This window comes from Ictalurus furcatus, chromosome 20 (genome assembly GCF_023375685.1).
Source record: "Ictalurus furcatus strain D&B chromosome 20, Billie_1.0, whole genome shotgun sequence".
In the NCBI taxonomy this organism is placed as follows: Eukaryota; Metazoa; Chordata; class Actinopteri; order Siluriformes; family Ictaluridae; genus Ictalurus; species Ictalurus furcatus.
In genome coordinates, this window is record NC_071274.1 from 13465089 (window position 1) to 13486451 (window position 21363).

Genomic DNA, 21363 nt, shown 5'->3' on the forward strand with positions numbered 1-21363 from the left:
ACAATCTTTTTTTAACAAAAAGAAAAATATCTCTAGTTTTCTGTCCCTTTAAAAAAAGAAAAAGCAGAAAAGTATGAGTGAGATACATTTTACGGGTGAAGTGTCTAAGGATGGAGCATGCCAGGGCAGACCTCATGAGGTCTGACTGTGCGCATAGTGAACGCCTTATAATTAGGCAGCTCCGCTCGTGGCTTGCTTTCCTCTCAGCCAAAGGGAGTTAGGTTTCAGAGCCTCGCCTATCTGGGCCAGCCGCTGCCAGGCTCAGGTCATGGGGATCTCGTATGGATCTGGAAGAGGAGCCAGAGACAAGTGCTGCTCTATCTCTTCCTCTGTCCTCCGGGTCCAGCTCTGAGACGGATTTTGGAGCTCGCGTTGCAACTTCTTCTTCCGCTATATATAGCTATATATATATAGAACGCAAAAAAAAAAAAAATCCTCACTGACTCTGAGGAGCCAGAAGGGAGAGTAGCTCTCAAGCAGATTAAGAGCTGCTGAAGTGATTATTAAGGCAGTTGAAAAACTAAATCTAGACTGGCCCAGGGAAGAGGAAGTGGCTCGTAGCAGGCTGGACAAGCGCTTTTCCCCAGTGAAAATAAATCTCCCTCACACTGCAGAAAACTCCCCTTTTTTCCAGAATACATGATGAAATTTCACACTTCTGGGGAAAACCATACAGTAGCCGTATTTGTAACCACTCAATGTCGGATTATTCAGCCATCATGGGGAATGAACTGCACAGCTATTTAGCTAAGCCGAAGGAGCAGGAGGCACTTGCAAGTTACCTCTCTCCATTGACGGCAGGTAATTTAGGGGGGCCAGCTTTGCCATCCAAGCCATGTAAAGCCACCTCGGCATTGGTATTGCAGTGTTGCAGGCCTGCCAAGCAGACCTGCTGAGTGAGCTCAACATATGGTGGCATTCAGTGAGGTTGTTAGGGCAGTTAGCCCCCAGTATTACTGTAGGGCCCCCATTAACCAATGTCATCCCAAGTTTTCAGTTTTCTCTGGTCAGCGAGCTGTCACAGGGGAATGAAAATCTGATGCTTTCCCTCTAACAGAATGTGGAAGAGTTAATGTCACTGAAATACCTTTTGGCAGCATGGAAACTACTGCCAAAGGTGTCTCCATGGGTTCTGTACAGCATAGAAAATGGTTACTGGGTCCAGTATAGAGCTCAATCCCCCTGGTTTCGAGGTGTGCTCACCACAGTAGTCAGTATAGTACTCTTCGGACAAGCAGGTTCAAGATGCTGATGCTTAAACTTATCGTTCCACAGATTCAATTTGAGGACTGGTTTGTGACGATAGATCTGAAAGATGCATATTCCCACATAGAAATATTGCACAGTCACAGGAAGTTCCTGAGGGTTGCGTTTGGAGGCATCACATATCCGGTTCTTCCTTTTGGGCTAGCTTGCACAAAGTGCATGGATGTCATGTTGGCTCCATTGTGACTCCAGAGCATCCGTGTACAAAACTACCTGGATGACTGGTTAATTATAGCTTGATCCAGGGTACTGACGATTCAACATTGAGATGTTGTTCTTGCCAACATGAAGAGCTTGGGGCTCAAGTTGGACCTCGAGAAAAGTATGCTTACTCCAGTGCAGAGGACAACTTTTCTGGAAGTTATAAGGATTCTACTATGATGAGGGCATTTCTATCCCCAACAGGCGTAGGGTCAATCCTATGAACATTGAGCAAGAAAAAGCTGGATCTTGGCATCCCCTCCAGTTTCTACGCGAGACTGTTGGGGCTTATGGCAGCAGCAGCCAATGTCAGACCGTTGGGCCTATTGCACAGGAGACAATTTCAGTGGTGGCTGAAAAGTCAGGGGTTTGTACGATGATGAAACCTCAAAGTAATCAGTCACGCAAAGATGCCTACCTACTCTGTGAAATTGGAGGTGTCCCCGGTTTCTAGCCTTGCGTCACACTCTAGTGGTGTCTCCTAATCAAAAGACGGTAATGACAGGCACCTCTCTCATGGGCTGGGGCATGGTCTTAGATGGCTGTCCATCTCACGGTCTCTGGAGCAGCCTGCATCTGGAGTGGCATATGAATCGCCTAGAAATGCGGGCCGTGTTTCTAGCACTGAAAATCTTTCTTCCTCAATTGAGAGGTTACCATGTGTTAGTTGTGACAGACAATACAGCGGTGGTCTCACATTTCAACCACCAGGGAGGATTATGTTCGTGCCCCATGTTCAGGCAGGTGCAACTAATTCTTCTCTGGGCAGAGGGAAGGTTTTAGTCAGTGAGTGCAATGTACATTCTGGGCAACTGGAATGTGGGGGCAGCCATCCTGTTGAGGCAGGGGCTGAGGCTCAGGGATTGGTGGCTCCATCCAGAAGTGGTGGAGTCCATATGGCAGAGGTTCAGCCAAGGGGAAGTGGACGTGTTTGCTTCCAAGGAGACAACACACTGCCCGCTGTGGTTTGCCCTCACTTCATGGCACCATGGTGCACATGTGGCATAGGTCACATCTGTACATTTTTCCCGTGATCACGCTGCTCTCACAAGTTCTAGCGAGTGTTCCCCAAGACTGTCTACGTCTGCTGCTAGTAGCACCTTATTGGCCAACTCGAATATGGATGAATATCATGGCACTCCTTGGGAGATTCTCATCCACATGGATCTACTGTCTCATGCCAGAGGGCCGATTTATCACCCTCGGCCAGAACTATGTAAACTGTGGGTCTGGCCCCTGAGGGGCACCAGCTCATAGATTCTGGTCTCACAACTGAGGTTGTAGAGACCAAGTTGAAAGCTAGAACACTATCCATGAGGAAATTGTATGCGCTCAAGTGGTGACTTTTTGTCTTGTGGTATGAGGAACATCAGTTAGACCAAGTAAACTGCCCAATAGTCTTTGAGTTCTTACAAGTAAGTTTCTCAGCAGGGTTGGCTTCTTCTACAATCAGGGTCTACGTGGCCATTATTTTGGCCAGCCACGCCCCTATTCATGGAGCCTCTGTGCTCTAACATCGAGATTTATGCGTGGTGTCAGGTGGCTGAGGCCCATCTGCAAAACACACATACCTTCCAGGGACCTTTCTGTGGTCCTGGAAGATCTGTCAGGTGCCCCATTTGAGCCGTTAGTGTCAGCATCAGAGAAGCCTTTTTTTTTGTTTGTTTGTTGTTTTTTTTTTTTTACAAAATAAACAAAGTTTATTGCCATATGTACACCAATTATAATACAAAAAAAAATCTTTTTGTCAACAAACCAGATCATCTTGAAATATATAACCCGATATGCATAGAGAAAGAATCCTTTATATGTTGTCGTTTCAAAGTCAATTGATCCACCACTGACAATCTTTTTTAATCTGCATCTAAAGTCTGATGTTTAACATGATTGATTAATGAATTAATTATTGTAGGTGTATAGATACTAATGACTTCAAAAATAAGTGAAGGAACTAAACTCTCACAACTTTTGTAAAGGTCATCACAGGATGAGATGTGCAGAATTCGCTAAATGTTCACTGCTCCTTCCTCATCTTTGTCCTCCTCTTCTTCATCTGAGTCTTCATCACTCTCACTGTACTGCACAGTGGCTCGGTTTGTGTTTACGAAAAGGTCCCGTTCATCCTCAGAGTCACTGCTGTCGCACTCGTCCTCTCCCTCATCTTGATCTTTGCTTTTAGTATCCTTTTTCTGCGCTTCTTCCTGCATCTGCTTTCTTACCCCACCCACCTCGAATCCTTTAGGCCAGATGCCAAGTTTCCTCAAATAGTGAATATGGTCCCTGTACAGAATGAAGTTGATCTCTCCTTTCACCTTGTCACCTTCCTCAATAGGATCTACAATAACAAAATCCCCTCTTTTGATCGAAATGTTCTTGCGGAACTTTGTGGGCATGCTGAGCAGAAATCTCTCACCACTCTCAGTCACAGCCTCATGAAGGTTATTGCCATTGCTTCCCATAATCCTCATAATCTGCTGTTTCTCATTAGGTGTGATGTAGTCCCCCAGAACTTCCTTGACAACATGCTTGCGCTTGGTTGCTTTGGACATCGTTGATGATCTCTGAAATGCTCTGTATCTTCAGAGGATGAGTCTGCGAGTGTTGTCTAATTTCCATGACAATTTGGCGTCCCTGGCTGGGCTGCACGAGTCTTTTCAGCTTTTCTGGACACCAAGCAAACTGGAGGACGCCCGTAGAAATGTTTCACCCTGAAGCCTGTGTTGACATGCAGGTGGTTTGCCCTTTATTGTGCAGAATGAAAGACTGATGCAGCCTTACCACTGACAAATTGCTGTATGTGGACTCGCCCTCACAGGTAAACACAGTGGTTAAGACAGGATACTGATCAGTAGGGCATGAGTTCAGACCCCAGGCTGCCACTGTTTGGAAAAGCCCCTAACCCTCAGCCCCTAACTGCTCAGCTTTAGATAAAACCCTCAGCCAAGTGAGGTAAATGTATACAGTGTTTAAATCTGCCAGTAATGTTACTGCACCTGATACACTTCTACCATCGCCACTGAAGTACTGTGAATGTACCTTCATCCAAATATTGTGGTCCCTTTTCAGAGCAGCTTTTGACTCTAAAGGTAGCTCTTCTGCTGGCCCTGACATCTCTCAAGTGAGTAGGAGATCTACACGCTCTCTCTGTTTCCCCTTCCTGCCTTGATGTTGGCCCTGTATTAGCCAAGGCCTTCCTATATCCTAGGCCAGATTATATTCCTAAAGTACCTATGTCTGCTGTCCAGCTTGTAGTGTTGCAGGCTTTCTGCCCTCCTCTGTTCCTCACACTGGAACAAGAGAATTTGCACCTACTGTGTCCAGTAATGGCTCTCTGTACTTACGTCCACTGCTCTGGCCAGTGGCGTAAGTCGGAGCACCTGCTGGTCTGCTTTGGTGGCGAAAGTAGTGGTGATGCTGTCTTGAAGCAGCACATCTCTGATTGGATAGTGGAAGCAATCTCTATCGTTTATGAGACGTGCTCTATATATACAAAGAAAGGTCCCAGGATGGTATACACGGCCTGCAGATGGGCCTCAGCTGCCTGACACCACGCATGAACCTCAAAGTTAGAGGATGTTGCCCCACAGAGGCTCCATCAACAGGGGTGTGGCTAGCTGAAATGGTGGCCACATAAACCCTGATTGTAGAAGGAGCCAACCCCGCTGAGAAACGTTCTTGTAAGAACTCCAGGACTGTAGCTATTGCGCAGTTCACTGGGTCTACGGTGGATCCCTGTGGATGGGAACCTCACAAGGAGTGCCATCTAGCAGGGACATTATCTCTGGGAACCATATTCGAGCTGGCCAATAGCCACCAATGGAGTTGCTCCAGATGAGGGCCACTCCAGAGACTGTGAGCTGGACAGCTGTCTAAGACCGCGCTCCAGCCCGTGAGGGAGATGTCTGTCATTACCGCCTTGCGCTAAGGAGACACCCCTAGAGTGTGACCCAGGGCCTTGGACGAAACCCCATCTTCTCAGCCACCACTGATACGTTCTTCTGTGCAATAGGCCGAATGGCATGACGTTGGCTGCCCATAAGCTCCAATAGTAAGCTTAGTATGCCCATAAGCTCCAATAGTATGCCCATAAGCTCCAATAGTCTCCCATAGAGACTGGAGGGGATGCCAAGATCCAGCTTTATCTTTCTCAATGTTGATAGGATTGACCCTACGCATGTTGGGGATAGAAATGCCCTCATCATAGTAGAATCCTTATAACCCATAGAAAAGTTGTTCACTGCACTGGAGAAAGAATACTTTTCTAAGGTTCAACTTGAGCCCCAAGCTCTTCATGTGGGCGAGAACAACATCTCAATGTTGAACTGCCAGTTCCCTGGATCATGCTAGAATTAACCAGTCGTCCATGTAGTTTAGTACACGGATGCCCTGGAGACAAAATTGAGCCAGAATGACATCCATGCACTTTGTGAAGGTGTGAGGGGATAAAGCTAGCGATATTTCTATGTGGAAATTTGCACCTTTTAGATCTATCATCAGAAACCAGTCCTCAAACTGAATCTGTGGAACAATAAGTTTTGGCATAAATAACTTGAACCTGTATGTCTGAAGAGTACAGTTCAGATGATGCAGATCTAAAATTGGCCGTATACCCCTCTATTTTTTGCGAACCAGGAAATAACGGCTGTAAAAACCTACCTCCCTCAGGGGATGGGGTACATGTTCTATGGCCCCTTTGTCCAAGAGGGATCTTACTTCCTGCGCTAATGTTGGGGTCTGGTCTGTGCTGACTACTGTGGTGAGCACAACTCTGATCCAGGGGGGTTGAGCTCTAAAGACACAGTTGGCAGTAGTTTCCACGCTGCCAGACGGTCTTTTAGTGACATTAACTATTCCACATTCTATTGGAAGGAAAGCATCAGGTTTTTGTTGCCCTGTCACAGCTCGCTGACCAGAGAACACTGAAAACTTGGGACAGTCTTGGCTAGGGGAGGCCCTACAGTAGCACTGGGGGCTAACTGCCCTAACAACCTCATGTCCCCTGATACATCCCTCCACGGCCCCTCGGGACTGCTATTCTTTGTCTGCTTGGCCTTTATGACCATTCTCAAATCAGGTCTAGTAGCAGGCCGCGACAGTGGCCGCCCGGTTCCCCTGGCTGTCTGCGGGGGTTGATGGGCGATGAGCTCACTCAGCAGGTCTGCTTGGTAGGCCTGCAACACTGTCATTGTCTGCAGTGACCCACAAGCAAGACTACTACTGCATAGGCCTTGCCCACCAATGCACTGTGGCATGGTGGCCTTACACAGTGGCTTGGATGGCTTGGCCACCCCCCCTAAATTATCTGCCGTCGATGGAGAGAGGTAGCTCGCAAGCGCCTTCTCCACCTTCAGCATAGCTAAATATCTATGCCGTTTATTCCCCACAATGGCTGAATAATCCAACTGTGTGGGGTTATAAATACGGCTTATGCATGGTTTTCCTCCAGAAGCCTGATATTTCGTCATGCACTTCTGGAAGAAAGGGGAGTTTTCTACATTGTGAGGGATTTACTTTCATTGGGGAGAAAAAAGCTCATCCAGCATTACTAATTACTTCAAGCAGCTCTTTATATGCAGCTCTCAGTTTTTAGTACACCATTCTGGTTCCTCGGAATCAGAGAGGAATTATTACTATTATTTTTGTGTGTGTGTGTGTGTGTGTGTGTGTGGTTCCACCCCCCCCCTTTGGCTTTCCGTAGTGGAAGGAGGAGTCACGATGCGAGCTCCAAAATCCGAGACCCGAACCCGGAAGACAGAGCAAGAGATAGAGCAGCGCTCGTCTCCTCTTCAGGATCCATACGAGATTCCCCAAACCTGAGATGGCTAGCTGCCTCGGCAGTGGCCGGCCCAGATCCGCGAGGCTCTGAAACCCAACTCACTTCGGCTTCCGAGAAGAGAGCAAGACGCGAGCAGAGCTGCCTGATGTAGGCATTACAATGTGCAGTCTCTCGAGGCTGCCATCGCATGCTCTACTCCTAAACACTTCAACCAGAAAGTGTGCACTATTACCCGTGTTGAAACGGGAGCAAGTCATAACACACTTCCTGAATTCTCTCACTCATATTTTTCTCTCTCGCTCATTCCTTTTTTTTCTTCTCTTATTTTAAATGGATCGAAAATTTCTGAGATTTTGAGAAAAAGATAGAGAGGAAATGAAGCGTCTTTTGTTTCTTTACACAAAGAACCACATGCAGTCTGCCTGAAAATAATAAGGCTGACGGTGGGGTTCACAGGTGTCATATTTATATCACGCGATGCGCTTAATTGCCACGTCCCCTGATCATGGCAGGCCTATAAATAGATGCATGATTTTACACAAGCTTCAGATACCAGTCACGCGCACATGGGCACTCCCGTACTGTTATGCTAAACGCAATGTGGAGTTCCCTTTGAAAGGGAAGCATGTGTGTCCTGGCAAATGAATGTGATTTTGTCAGAGTACAGGAATAGTGTTAGCTTAGCCCTCAAGCTCTTCTATGCTGCCAAAGAGTAACTTTTCAGCCCTGTTGGTCTTTCAACTGCTTATTTCTGTGTTTGGATTGTGTTCTGGATCATTTATAAGTCACATTGCATTAAGTAACTTCCAAATGCAGAAAGGAAAACATGCTGTTGTAAGGAGAATTTTTCCAGGACTCTGTAAAATACATAGACAGTAATTTCTGAACTGAACACAAAGTAAAACTAGATAAAATGGCAGAGTTTACAGACTGAAATAAAGTTTGTTCCGCTCAAGCTGTTCAGTAATGAGTTATCATGCTGCTAATGCAATTGCATGTTCCCTGTGTATAACATAAAAGCTGGTGACTGATTAAATAAAAAGTTAACTTCCAGTGTTTTGGAAAAGAATGTGCTAGTTTCAAACAGCTAATCCTGAGTGGTCTGTCAGTGTAAATTGTTAACTTGAAACTCCAAGACCAGCATTTGAATCCTCCAAGACCAGCATTTAAATCGATAGAATACCATGCCAACTTTGACGCATAGGGATGGCAGCAGTGTTTTGTGGGGGTGTTTTGCTGGAGTAGGGACTCGTGCACTTCAGAAAATAGCATCATGAGGAAGGAGGATTCTCTAGAAAAACTAAAGCAACATCTCAAGAACTCAGACAGAAAGTTAAAATGATCACTACCTCCCAGCGGGGTAGTGATCCTAAGAATCCAAAGTTGTAACAAAATGGCTTAAAGTCATCAAAGTAAAAGTATTGTGAGAAGTTTGTGGAAGGCTACCCAAAGCACTTCATTTCAAGTCAATGCCATTTAAAGGCAATGCCACCAAATACTTATAAAGTATTTGTAAACTTTTGACCCATTTAAATCTGATATAGTAAGTAAAAGCCCCTATTTTGATATTACCTCTTTCAAAATAAGAGACAGACTTATATACCTGTCTCAAGCACACATTCATTTATCATTTCCTGTCAGACTGATAGGATTTACCCATTCAGCCATGAGAGCATTAGTGAGGTCACTCATGCTGAGTGAGGAGGTCTGGCATGTAGTTGGAATTTCAATTCATCCCAAGGGTGTTCAGTGGGGTTGAGGTCAGGATTCTGTGCAGGCCACTCAAATTCATCCACACCAACCTTGGAAAACCATGTCTTTATGGAGTTCACTTTTGCACAGGGGCACTGTCATACTGGAATAGGTTTCCCTTAGTTCTAGTGAAGGAAAATTTTAATGTTTCAGCAAATAAAGACATTCTAGAAAATTGGGTATGCCCACTTTTGTGTTTAGGAAAGGCTCACATATGGCTGTGATGGTCAGACACCCACATACTTTTGTTCATATAGTGTATTTCTAAAACACCTGTAAAATCTATTTCATTTCAGACCTGCTCTGTACTCATAAATTATGAGTTAAGCATTGTAAATGTGGAGATATCTTGGCAATCCAGCATTATTTTAGTATATCCAGTTAGTAGATTGACAGGTTGCTGGATTTGCTCTTGGTCTAAGACCTTGAGCAGAATGAGTGCATGAAGAACTGAAAGATGATATTTCATATAGTTACAGGTTGAGGCTATCAGCTTACAAGGTGACAACAGGCATAACAATGAGACAAGAGAGGATGAAAGGTCAGCACTGGAAGAACAGAACAGGGTCAGGGCTTCAGCACAATGGCAGAATACTAAATACACCTTCATGCTTTTTGCCATTCAGAGAAAGATTTGCCAAAACAATGGAAAGGCAGTAAGCACCTCATTTTGGCCAGATATCCTGGAAGTAGCATATGTTGACTATTGCTTTCAAATTTGTCATGGGAAAAAAGTATCATAAAATCATTGCTACGACATATTGTTGGTATCTGTGATTGTAATTTTACTAGTTAATTTTGCTGCTGTCCTGTTTGCTGCTATTTGTTTAGTCTTTAATTTATGATTAATCGTACATACAGTATCTCACAAAAGTGAGTACACCCCTCACATTTTTGTAAATATTTGATTATAACTTTTCATGTGACAACACTGAAGAAATGACACTTTGCTACAATGTAAAGTAGTGAACACACCTGCTCCCCAAACACACCTGCTCCCCATTCACACCTGAGACCTTGTAACACTAACAAGTCAGATGACACCAGGGAGGGAAAATGGCTAATTGGACCCAATTTGGACATTTTCACTTAGGGGTGTACTCACTTTTGTTGCCAGCGGTTTAGACATTAATGGCTGTGTGTTGAGTTATTTTGAGGGGACAGCAAATTTACACTGTTACACAAGCTGTACACTCACTACTTTACATTGTAGCAAAGTGTCATTTCTTCAAGTGTTGTCACATGAAAAGATATAATCAAATATTTACAAAAAATGTGAGGGGTGTACTCACTTTTGTGAGATACTGTATATATATTACCAATTTCACTTATACTACACGTCCAGTTTAGCTTGACATCATTCATGTTCCATCATTCGAATGGCTTGTTTGAAAATGCAAGAATGCTCATTCAACCAGGGTGCTGGTTTTCCACCCTAGCTAACTATCATTTAAATACAGCAGTGTAAAGCAAAACATTGACTCTGTGTATTCTGTCACTTGACTGAGTTCTGATGGGCAATCCTATCAAGTTTATTAAAATATTCTGGCAGATTTTCAATGGCTTGTTATAGTTGCACATTGCACATTAAATGCTGTAGTGAGATGAAAGTGCAGACTACTGTAATAAGAAATGCAGCAGCTGTAAGACTGAAATGGGGGGAACAGCAAGTATCAGCAGCTTCTATGTAACCATGTGAATCGTCCCCCAACCCTCTGGAACAATGGATAACTGTCCTTTCCTTTGGACAGTGTGGTCTGGGCCATGACTGCAGAAACAGTCAATTTACTCTCCCCAGAACATTTGCTTATGAATTCCATAGCCCTCACTATAGTCTCAGTGGAAGTAGATCAATATGGGAGTCAGTACAAAGCTGCTGGCAGTGCATTTGGCATTATTTAATTTTATGTTTAGTAACATACTAGAAGAAAGTATTTTCTGATATTTCCTATATTTTTGTGTATGTTTAGATTGGAGAACACATCCATTTCAAAGCAGCAATCAGTCAGTCAGTTTAGACATTTTATCTGCCTCCTGGCCCTGGCTCTGGATTGTTACAGATTAACTAGGCCTGTCATAAGACTAAGCTACTGTGCCCGCCACTAATATTGGCACAAAATCTAAATTAGGAGTGTCTGGTTCTTGATGTAAAAACAATTCCTGGTCATGATAGTCTCTCTCTTTTTTTCTTTCTCTGACTTCCTCTCATATGGCTGTAGTGATTACCCCCTGCCCCATTTATTCATAGCTGTGGTCATTTAAATTATTGGAAACTGACACTCGCTAAATGAGATGGGTCTCTCCAGTAGTCCTTTCTCTCTTTCTGTGACACACACTAACCCTAGAAGGCTGTGCTTTCTAATGCACTAAATGGGATGGCATCCACAGTATTCACCTTTGACATGCAGTAATTAGCATTGTGTAAGACATTTTGGAAGGGCTGAAGTATGCGGTTTACCACCTTGTGAGCACTGCTGGTTGGAGGATAATCATGTGGAGCTTCAGGCTGTGATTAATGAGTCTCCCAAGATGATAAATGACCTGTGTCAAGAGGTGGAGCTTAGTTATTGCTCCCATGTTAGTAGAAGCATGGTAATGTCAGGCCTGCTCTAGACTGGAAACAAATGTAAACAATAAAGAGAACTTCCACTTGCTGTATTTTAGTTAGTAAATTATATTTAAATCTATTTCCAGCTATAGCTAATCTAGAAATTTGACTAGTATGGTGGCCTAATTGCATAATTTTCAAAAATGTATAAACCAAGTTCCACAAAAATAAAATGAGATCCATAAATAAAAAAGATAAACAAATATTTTTGTTTCACAAATTTAAAAAAAAAATGGTACACACACAAACACTATGACAATTATTTATTTTTGGAATCTACTGCACTGATTTTAGGATTATGATAATGCTGCAGTAGCGAACTTTTTTTTGGTTAAAAATGAACAAAAATCTATTACTGAGCAAAGAACATAAAAAACAGAGTTTAAAACTGTGTCCTTGCCACAATTTGCAACAGTAATCTTATAATAATAATCTATAATTTGAGCTGTTGGGTCAGATTTCATGGGAAATGTCAGTTTGATGTCATTCGCCTTTGCATGGTTACATCACATCTATAAACAGAAATATGAAGACCGGTGTACTATATCGCATGTGTGGGTGCTGGGGATGTAGCTCGTTCTTACAACAGTTGCTTAGAAGTTAGACTTGTCATCTAGATGGCTGCTTTTTATCTGGCTATTTCTAAAAACAAGGGTGCGTGGTGGTTAGCACGTTTGCCTCACACCTCCAGGGTCCGGGGTTCGAGTCCCGCTGGGGCCATGTGTGTGTGGAGTTTGCATGTTCTCCCCGTGCTGTGGGGGTTTCCTCCCCCTGTCCCAAGACATGCATGGTAGGCTGATTGGCGTGTCTAAAGTGTCTGTAGTGTATGAATGGGTGTGTGAGTGTGTATGTGATTGTGCCCTGTGATGGACTGGTACCCTGTCCAGGGTGTACCCTGTCTTGTGCCTGATGCTGCTTGGGATAGGCTCCAGGTTCCCCATGACCCTGAAAAGGAGTAAGCGGTAGAAGATGGATGGATTTCTAAACACAATCAGTTGTCAAAATCAAGAAACCTCAAACTGTGGAGAGCCTGCAGTCAAAAAGGGAATGCGACAGAGAATAAATATCAGCGTGGCTTGTGAGAGGGGGCATAAACTCAGAGATCTGAAGCTATTGCAGAGTGATGCAGAGATGACTTTTTTCTGTTGAACAGTTTAGACATTTCAGTGGGTCAATAGGTAGCTAGCTAATATTAGCATACTTGTTGTTGATTCAGCTAGTTATCGAGTTTCCTATGTTTTTTTTTTTTTCTTTTTTTTTTTGCTATAAGCTTGGTAAATTGAACTTTTTTCTGCTAGTTGTGAGCGAGAGTACTCAGAGTACTTGGAGTAGTCACCTGTATTCCAAGAAAACCGTATCCACCGCCACCTCCACTGTCAAGTATTGGAGCTAATATACAACCCATACGGATACCTCAAACCATCAGTTTCATCCACGCAGAGGAGCAGTGCTGAAGCACAACCCACCTAAAAAAATACTCCTCAAGTAACTTGCAATTTTATGTTTTAAACAGAGATGGCGATAGAGAGGCAACAGTACAGTACTGCAGCTTTAAGTAACTTCTGTTATTTACTTTGCTATATATGATGAGACTAGGGGGTCATGGTGGCTTAGTTGATAGTAGCTTTGCCTCACACTTCCTTGGTTGGTGGTTCTATTCCCACCTCCATGATTGTGATAAGAATTTGCATGTTCTCTCCATGCTTTGGGGGTTTCCTCCCACAGTCCAAATACATGCATTGTAGGCTGACTGGCATCACTAAATTGTCCATAGTGTGTAAGTGTTTGTGTGATAGTGCCCTGCAATGGGTTGGGACCCCATCCAGTGTGTTCCCTGCCTTGTGCTCCGAGTCCCCTGGGATAGGTTCCCTGTGACCCTGTGTAGGATAAGTGGTACAGAAAATAGATGGATGAGACCTCAAGATGAAAGATGAATTATCATTTGTTGCTTTTTGTTCTCCATCCCTCCACTTTGCTATCAAGCCATCTGTCTATCTATTTACTGTATCTATCTAGACAGACAAATGACTAGATAGCCAGATGGATGCCAGGTGGATGGATATCAGCATGTCTCCAGAGTCTCTAATCAAGGTTTAATAACCTTTGGTTAAAATGCAAATTAGAAAGGTAAATGAAATTACATGACCTTTGGGATGGAATCTCATAAACTGTGCTCAAGTTTCAGCCACAGTTGCCAGTTATTTCTGTGTGACAAAAGCAATAGCTTTCCTGACAGCAAGTACATTTATGTCTGATGACCATGAGTCAAGAAATATTCCTGGCAGGCACCTCCATAATGCCACTGACTCAGAACATATACTGTATGGGTTTCATCTATAAAGTGACCCACCAAATTATATTATAAATAATAAAGAAAGTTAAAGAGAAAGTTAATTACACTGTACCATATAATAGGAAATTGATGTTTTTGTTCACTATTATTGGCAGTGAATTCATTCAGTCTGTTACTGTCATATTTAGTGCTACCCCCACCCAAGGACCACCCATTTGTGTACACACATTTTTATTAGGTTTACAGAGGCTGTTCTAAATTACCGATTGCCATACAGGCTACAAATTAAAACATCAACCAACATGTCATCAGATTATTTAAACTGGCATCAGACTGGGGAGGTAAAGAGTGTAAAGACCATTTACTTCATCAAGTTCATGAGCATTAATAATTCAGTTCACAACCATAGCAGTGAAGAATAGTAAGAGCCGTTTGCACCTAAATGCTGCCCTGAATGTATAATTTCACATTAGGAACTTTCATTTTTAAATATGTATAGATGTTGGTTCAAATTACATAGTGCAAAGTGTTTTGTGGCAAAAACAATCGTAATTTTGTTTAATAAACCATAAATGCTGAACATTTGCTTTCAGTATAAATGTAAGCACTTCTGATTTGGGTCCCTGCCACATTAGTGTCAGAAATGCACCACCTTTAACAGGGCAGTGGCACTGGTGCTAATAGCTTATTTCTAAAAAAATTCAGGAACAACTGATATTTTCTGTACAAAACTTGGTCACGGCCAAAAGATGGTTATTTATCTAGATTTGGCACCTGTCTCTAATATCTCACTATGTCTCCCTTGCATGCCCACTACATCTCCATGGACAGTAGCTCACAGAAGATCCAGTGACCATTCAACAGCAAAATCCTATGGCAAAAAACACAGCCTAAGCTAACTATTGTGAACATTTGTAAAATGTGATATTAAAAAAAAATAAATAATAAAACTGTTATTTGTGTTATAACATTATTTGCATATGCTATTATTTTGTCAGTTATATTTATTATTGGAATCTTAAGTATCTCCAGTTTTCAAGTATCTTCCATTTTTAATTGTAATATCCACTTATATTATATTATGTAATATCTCACACCGCTCTCTCTCTCTCTCTCTCTCAGTATATGTGTGTGTGTACTATACCATATTTTTGCCATGAGCTTAGGACTGGTGAAACTCCAGAGCCTGGGGCAGGTTCCTATAACTGTTTCCTTCTTGAGTGCTTTGTCTCCACCTCTAAGCACTTCCCACTAAAATGTAAATAAAACTACAATGCATAGCTCATTGCTTTAGACTTGATGACTGCAGCACAAAAGAGCCCATTCTCACCTGGAGACTGATGCTCCTGATGTTCTACAATAAAGAACCCTGCTGAAGCTTTACCCGAGTCTCCAGGTCTTCACTTCTGAGTTTCCAATAGTTTTGGTGCCATGACCCAGATACAGTTTGATGCCTGACATCGATCCAGACTGAAGTTACTCGAGCTCAATTATGATTTGTTGAGTGTCACTTTATCCAAAAAATGCTACAGACCAGTACATGTGGTTATCCTCTGCACTGCCAGAGAAGTGTTAACAAACAGCTGCAGGGTTGGTTAATAAATTGTTTATCCTCTGTCTTACCAGAGAAGAAAGCTTTATTCTATCACCAGTCAGGGAAGCTTAACAACAGTCATTTGTGTTAACAAATTGTTTCTCTTCTGTCTGTCACATAATGGAGGCTGAGATGGATGCAAGTGCAGATAAGAACTTTATTGAAGAGAGGCAGGCAGACAAATCCAAAACGTGAAACAATAACATGGTCTAAAACAGGCAAAAGGTCAGGCAACCTGCAAACAGGATTAACTAGGCTAAACAAGAATCGAAGAATGAGGGCAATAACAAGATCAAAACTATGAAACATGAAATGAGGAACAAAGGTTTGGTATGCAAAGAGCGATGAGGGGTTTAAATGCTAAATGAAACCAAGGGTGAAACACAATAGAGCTGAGTACAATGAAGCCACATAACGGAAACAACCAATAACAATACAGGGGCAGAGATAGGACATAAACCATAACAAAACACACTTGTCAAAAGTAAACAAAGTTAATGTCACCGAAAAACCCGGAAGTGTGTGCTTGCGCTTTGAGCTCGTGCTTTGGGTTTCATAGGGTGTTGCGAGCTCCGGCACTTTGTGTAACAGGAAATCATGACAGAACCCCCCCAAAGGTGCTACTTCTAGAGCGCCAGAAAACACTGCCTTCCCCAGATGTTCTGGTCCTCTGGGCAAAATGTCTTCACAGCCCCTCAGGTCCTGAGGCAGGCATTGCCCCACAGATACCTGGCTCCTCATGGAGCCAGGGAGCAGGCATGAGGCATGAGAAGGTTCTCCAGTGTCCCTAGACAGCACCTAGGTGTGGGAAGCTGGATTGTCAGCTTCAGTGGAACAGGAAGCGATGTCCTCAGTGGAACAGGAAGGCAGAGGGACATTCTCAGCCAAGCAGGGTGGCTGAGCGTTGTTCTCCATCAACTCTGCAGGCTGAAGTTGGTTGACCGTGTCAGCAGACTCTGGCATGAGCAGAACTTGGTTGGCCGTTTCAGCAGACTCTGGCGTGAGCAGAACTTGGTTAGCTGTGTCAGCAGACTCTGGCATGAGCAGAACTTGGTTGATCATGCTGTCAGCCTCACACAGGACCATGGCTTAAGAGGCCGTCTCGTCGCCCTCAGACAGGAACATGGCTTGAGAGCTTGTGTCGTTGGCCTCAGACAGGAACATGACTTGGGAGGTCACCTTGTCGACCTCAGACAGGAACATGGCTTAGGAGGTAACCTTGTTGACCTCGTGCAGGAACTTGACTTTGTTGGAGCTCTGGAGATGAGACCACTTCATGGGCCTCATGCGGGAGTTCTGGGGAGGAGGTTGCCATGTTGACCTCCAACTGGAACTCAGCAGATGAGACCACCTCATAGGTTTCATGCTGGAACTCTGGGTAGGAGGTCGCCCCGTTGACCTCCAATTTGGGTTCTGGATTTGAGGTCACAACATTGACCTCTGGCAGGAACTCTGCAGATAAGACCACCTCTTGGGTCTCAGGCTGGAGCTCTGGAACCGAGGTCACCACATTGACCTCCGGCTGGAGCTCTGCAGGTGTGACCACCTCATGGGTCTCAGGCTTGAGCTGTGGAGCCAAGGTCACCATGTTGATCTCCAATTGGAGTTCTGTGGTTGAGACCACTTCGTGGGTCTCATTGACAATTGACATTGACCTCTTGACATTGACAATTGACATTGACCAGAGGTCAATTGACATTGACCTCTGGCTTGAGCGCTGCAGGGGAGAATACCTCATGGATCTCCGGCTGGAGCTTGGGGGCCAAGGTTGCCACGTTGACCTCTAACTGGACCTCTGCTGTGGGGGTGGACAGCAGGGCAGGTTTACCTGCCAGGCTCACCTCCCCAAAAGAAGTTCCAGGTCAGCCTTGGATTCTGGACTCCACACTTGACTGTTCACCTTTTGCATTAGTCATTTAGTTAGAAATGATTTTGCAGATCGCATCTCATACTACCCTGCCATTCCTTTGGTTCACTGGGGGTTCTTCTTGCCATCTTCATCAAGGTTTTTGGCCAGGGAATGGCATAAAATTGTGTAGGAATCATTTGAGTGCAAGGTATACAATATGAATGGCCATAAACACCATTGCCTTTTCCACATGCTCTGCACGTTATATACAGAAACCTTCCTGTGGCAAAAAACAATGAAGGGAAATGCATAAAATGTGCTCAGTGTTAAGCTTTGATCCACGATGTGTCATGTTGATGATGTGAGGTTTCAAAAGGTTTGTTAAATAAATTAATGATTCATGAGAAAAAACAGTAACACTCCTATAAATATTCATCTGAATATGAAAAAGATTTCATATATCAGTGCTTTTTCGTCCACAAGATATTCTTCAAAAGGGCACACCATGCTCTGTCAGTTCTCTGAAACAAACTAACCCTGTAACATAACCTGCTCTGGACCAGGTTATGTTCAGAGAGTAAGTTGCTATGGCTACTTAGATACTAAAAGTTATCTCCATTTTTGGAACCAAAAGTTGAGATTATCTGTTATCTGAGTGAATTTACCCAGGTAAATTGCATAATCTGTTTTCTTTAATACCGCCCAGAGAACAAAGGTTTATTCTTTCTTTCATCAGGGAAGGTTAACAACAGTCATTTGTGTTAATAAATTCATTATCCTCTGCTTTGTCAGGGAGGTGTTAGAAGGTCCATTTTGTGTCAGAAAGAAAACATTACACAATTTTTAAAAGGAATACTAGACTAATTCCAACCACTGAGAAAGGTGGACTAGTTTGCCCTTTATGGACAGACAAGTCATTGTTAGGGGAACACATGGACTCAATAGTGACAGGGTCAGTCAGATTAAATTTGACAAAGAAATTTGGTATTCATCCAGAAAAGGTATGGTCTCTTGAAGAGTGCAAGAAGGTGTTGGGTGCGTGTCTTAGGAAGAGAAATATAAAAGGCATTATTTGTTGTCACAGAGAGTTGACCTTAACTAAAGTACAACTGTAATTCTGAAAAAGCTTGGACAGTATGGGGACAGTATGGAAAATGCAAAAAAAAAAAAAAAAAAAACCATCAAAAAGAGTCATTTTAAAATTCAATTCACCCTGTAGTCTATTGAAAACATATTATTAACACATTATTTGTGAACATAATTTATTTTTGAAAAAATACACTCATTTCAAATCTGATGACCACAATACACTCCAAAAAAGTTGTGACAGTCGACTGTTTACCACTGTGCAACATCACCTTTTCTTTTAATAACACTTATTAAGCGTTTGGGAACTGAAGACATCAGTTGGTTAAGTTTAGCAAGTGGAATTTCCCCCATTCATCCATTATGCATTTCTTCAGCTGAACAACTGTACGGGGCCTTCATTGCCTTATTTTGTGCTTTATAGTGCACCACACATTGTCAATCAGAGACAGGGTAGGACTGCAGGCAGGCCATGCTAGCACCCACACTCTCTGCTTAAACAACCATGCGCTTGTAATCAGGGCAGAATGTGATTTGGTGTTGTCCTGCTATGGATGGCAGCATATGTTGCTCCAAAATGTGTACATATCTTTTTGCATTAATGGTGCCCTCATAGATGTGCAAGTTACCCATGCCATGAGCAGTGACACATACCTATACTATGACAGATGCTGGCTTTTGGAACTGATGCTGATAACAGCTTGGATGGTTCTTGGCCTGGAGAACACAATGGCTGTTTTGTCCAAAAACTATTTGAAATTTTGACTCGTTGGACCACAAAACACGATTTCACTGTGCTACTGTCCATCTCAGATGAGACCCAGAGAAGTCAGCGGCACTTCAGGACAATGTTGATGTATGGCTTCTGCTTTGCATAGTAAATCCTTAACGTGCATCTGTGGATGCAGCGGTGAATGGTGTTGACTGACAAAGGTTTACCAAAGTATTCTCAAGCTCATGTCAGGATATCCATTACAGACTCATGCCAGTTTTAAGACAGTGACATCTGAAGAATTGGAGACCACGCACATTCAGAAGTGTTTTTTTGGCCTTGCTCTTTACGCACCAAGATTTGACCAGATTCCTTGAATCTTTTAATTATACTGTGCACTGTAGAAGGTTAAATGCAGTAATTCCCAAAATCCTACTGATTTGTCTTTGGGGAATGTTGTTCTCAAAGTGTTGGATTATTCTCTGACACATCTGTTGGCAGATTGGTGAGCCTCGACCCATCTCTGCTGTTGAAGGACTAGGCCTTTTTTTGGAGGCTCCTTATATACTATGGTTAGACAAATGCCTCACCTGTTTCACATCATCTTATCTTATTTCAACGCTATTAGTCCTAAATTGTCCCTGTCCCAACAGTTTTGGAACGTGTTGCATGCATTAATTTCAAAATAAATGTTAATCTTCAAAAAACTATGCAGTTGATACCTTGTCTTTATACATTTTTTGTTAAAATACAAGTCAAAGTACATTTACAAATCACTCCTCTTTGTTTTTATTAGCATTTTCCATATTGTCCCAATTTTTTTGAAATTGGGGTTGTACAAGAACAAGCTGAATGTTTTGTTCATCTGTCCAAAACACCCAGAGTGTTTTGGACAGCTTAAAACACATGGCTGTGAAGTGGGGAGGCAGAAACTCACACGGCTGGCAGCCAACAAGTGGAGCGGCAGCTACTCACCATCCAGCAGACATTGGAAGAGTATAAAAGGACCGTGGCAGCACAAAGAGGGGAGACACGTCTCCGGTAGTGGTTATACTGACACGTATGCCCTTTTGCCTTCCAGATGCCGATGTGGAAGACAACAGCACAGATGAAGATGCTCCTTAAGCTCACTGCATTCTGGGCCGGTACCCACTGCCAGCACCATGCACCCTGGGTCCCGCCTCACACCTGCTCCAGCCAGATCGCCGCTCTCCACAATGGGAAGACAGTGCCACACACCGCCCTCAGTCAAAGAACTCACGCCCTCACCTTTCCCTTTGCTCCACATATTAAAATAAAACAGCTCTTGTCTTTGCATCTACCCTGCCTCCTGAGTGTCTGTGTTCATCCTGCCACAGTCTTGAGTAGCCACAAAGTGGTTGTTTCTGTTCCATCTGCAACTCTTCTAGTCCAAGTGGAAACTGAGGCATTAGAAAGATTTGCTGGGAGTTTGCCATCAGCACGTGCTATTTTTATTAAGTTTAGGAAAGCACTGTCCATAAAAATACGATTCTATGGTATGTCCCTCGCTGAAGTTAGCCAGCTAATGTCACAGATTTTGACTGAATCAGAGTTTAATTGTTTTGAAACTGCTGTTGACACGTCTGAGTTCATGCATGCCAGTAAAGATGATTTGCAAGAGGGAGTTCTGAGAGTGTTAAAGAACATTGTTGGTCCAAAGGTAGACTGGTCAAGGGTCACTAGTTGTGTATAGAAGAAAGATGAAACTGTGGGTACACTGAAAAGTTTTGTCAAGCAGCTGCAGCATACAGTGGTATAGCTAACACTCCTGAGAAGGTACTAGATTTGATGGTCTTTCATCAGAGTACAGAAATTCACTGTCCTTCATAAATTTCACATGGTCCAGTGAAACTGTGCGGAAAAAAAAAGAAAAAAAAAAACTTAGGCAGGTTGGCTACTTGGGAAAGAGACATCAAAGTAAAGATTGCAGCAGCATCCTTTAAGGCAGAGTTTGGGAACCTTTTCAGCTGGCAGAGCCATAAAAACCAAAATAAATTATGATATTTTTCTTTAAAGAGCCAGAGAAAAGTTAGCATGTTTTTATATAAGTCTCCTTATTATTATAGTTATTCTTTTTTACTATTGTTGCATAATTATTAAAAATGGTAATGTAAGAAAGGTCATTTCACATTTTGCCTGTTCTCGATCTAACAGCCTTCAGTTTACCTAATAGGCCTGTAGGTGGCACTTGGACTCCATTTAACC

The 21363-nt window shown here is 43.0% G+C and overlaps 1 protein-coding gene across 1 annotated transcript; it reads right to left on the minus strand.

Annotated features, from left to right (window-relative positions):
- Window positions 1-3197: 3197 nt before the first annotated feature.
- On the minus strand, window positions 3198-4668 carry LOC128623897 (probable RNA-binding protein EIF1AD). Its single transcript, XM_053651049.1, has one exon. It carries the CDS (start codon window positions 4014-4016, stop codon window positions 3474-3476), a length of 543 nt encoding a protein of 180 aa, XP_053507024.1. The 5' UTR covers window positions 4017-4668; the 3' UTR covers window positions 3198-3473.
- Window positions 4669-21363: the final 16695 nt, after the last annotated feature.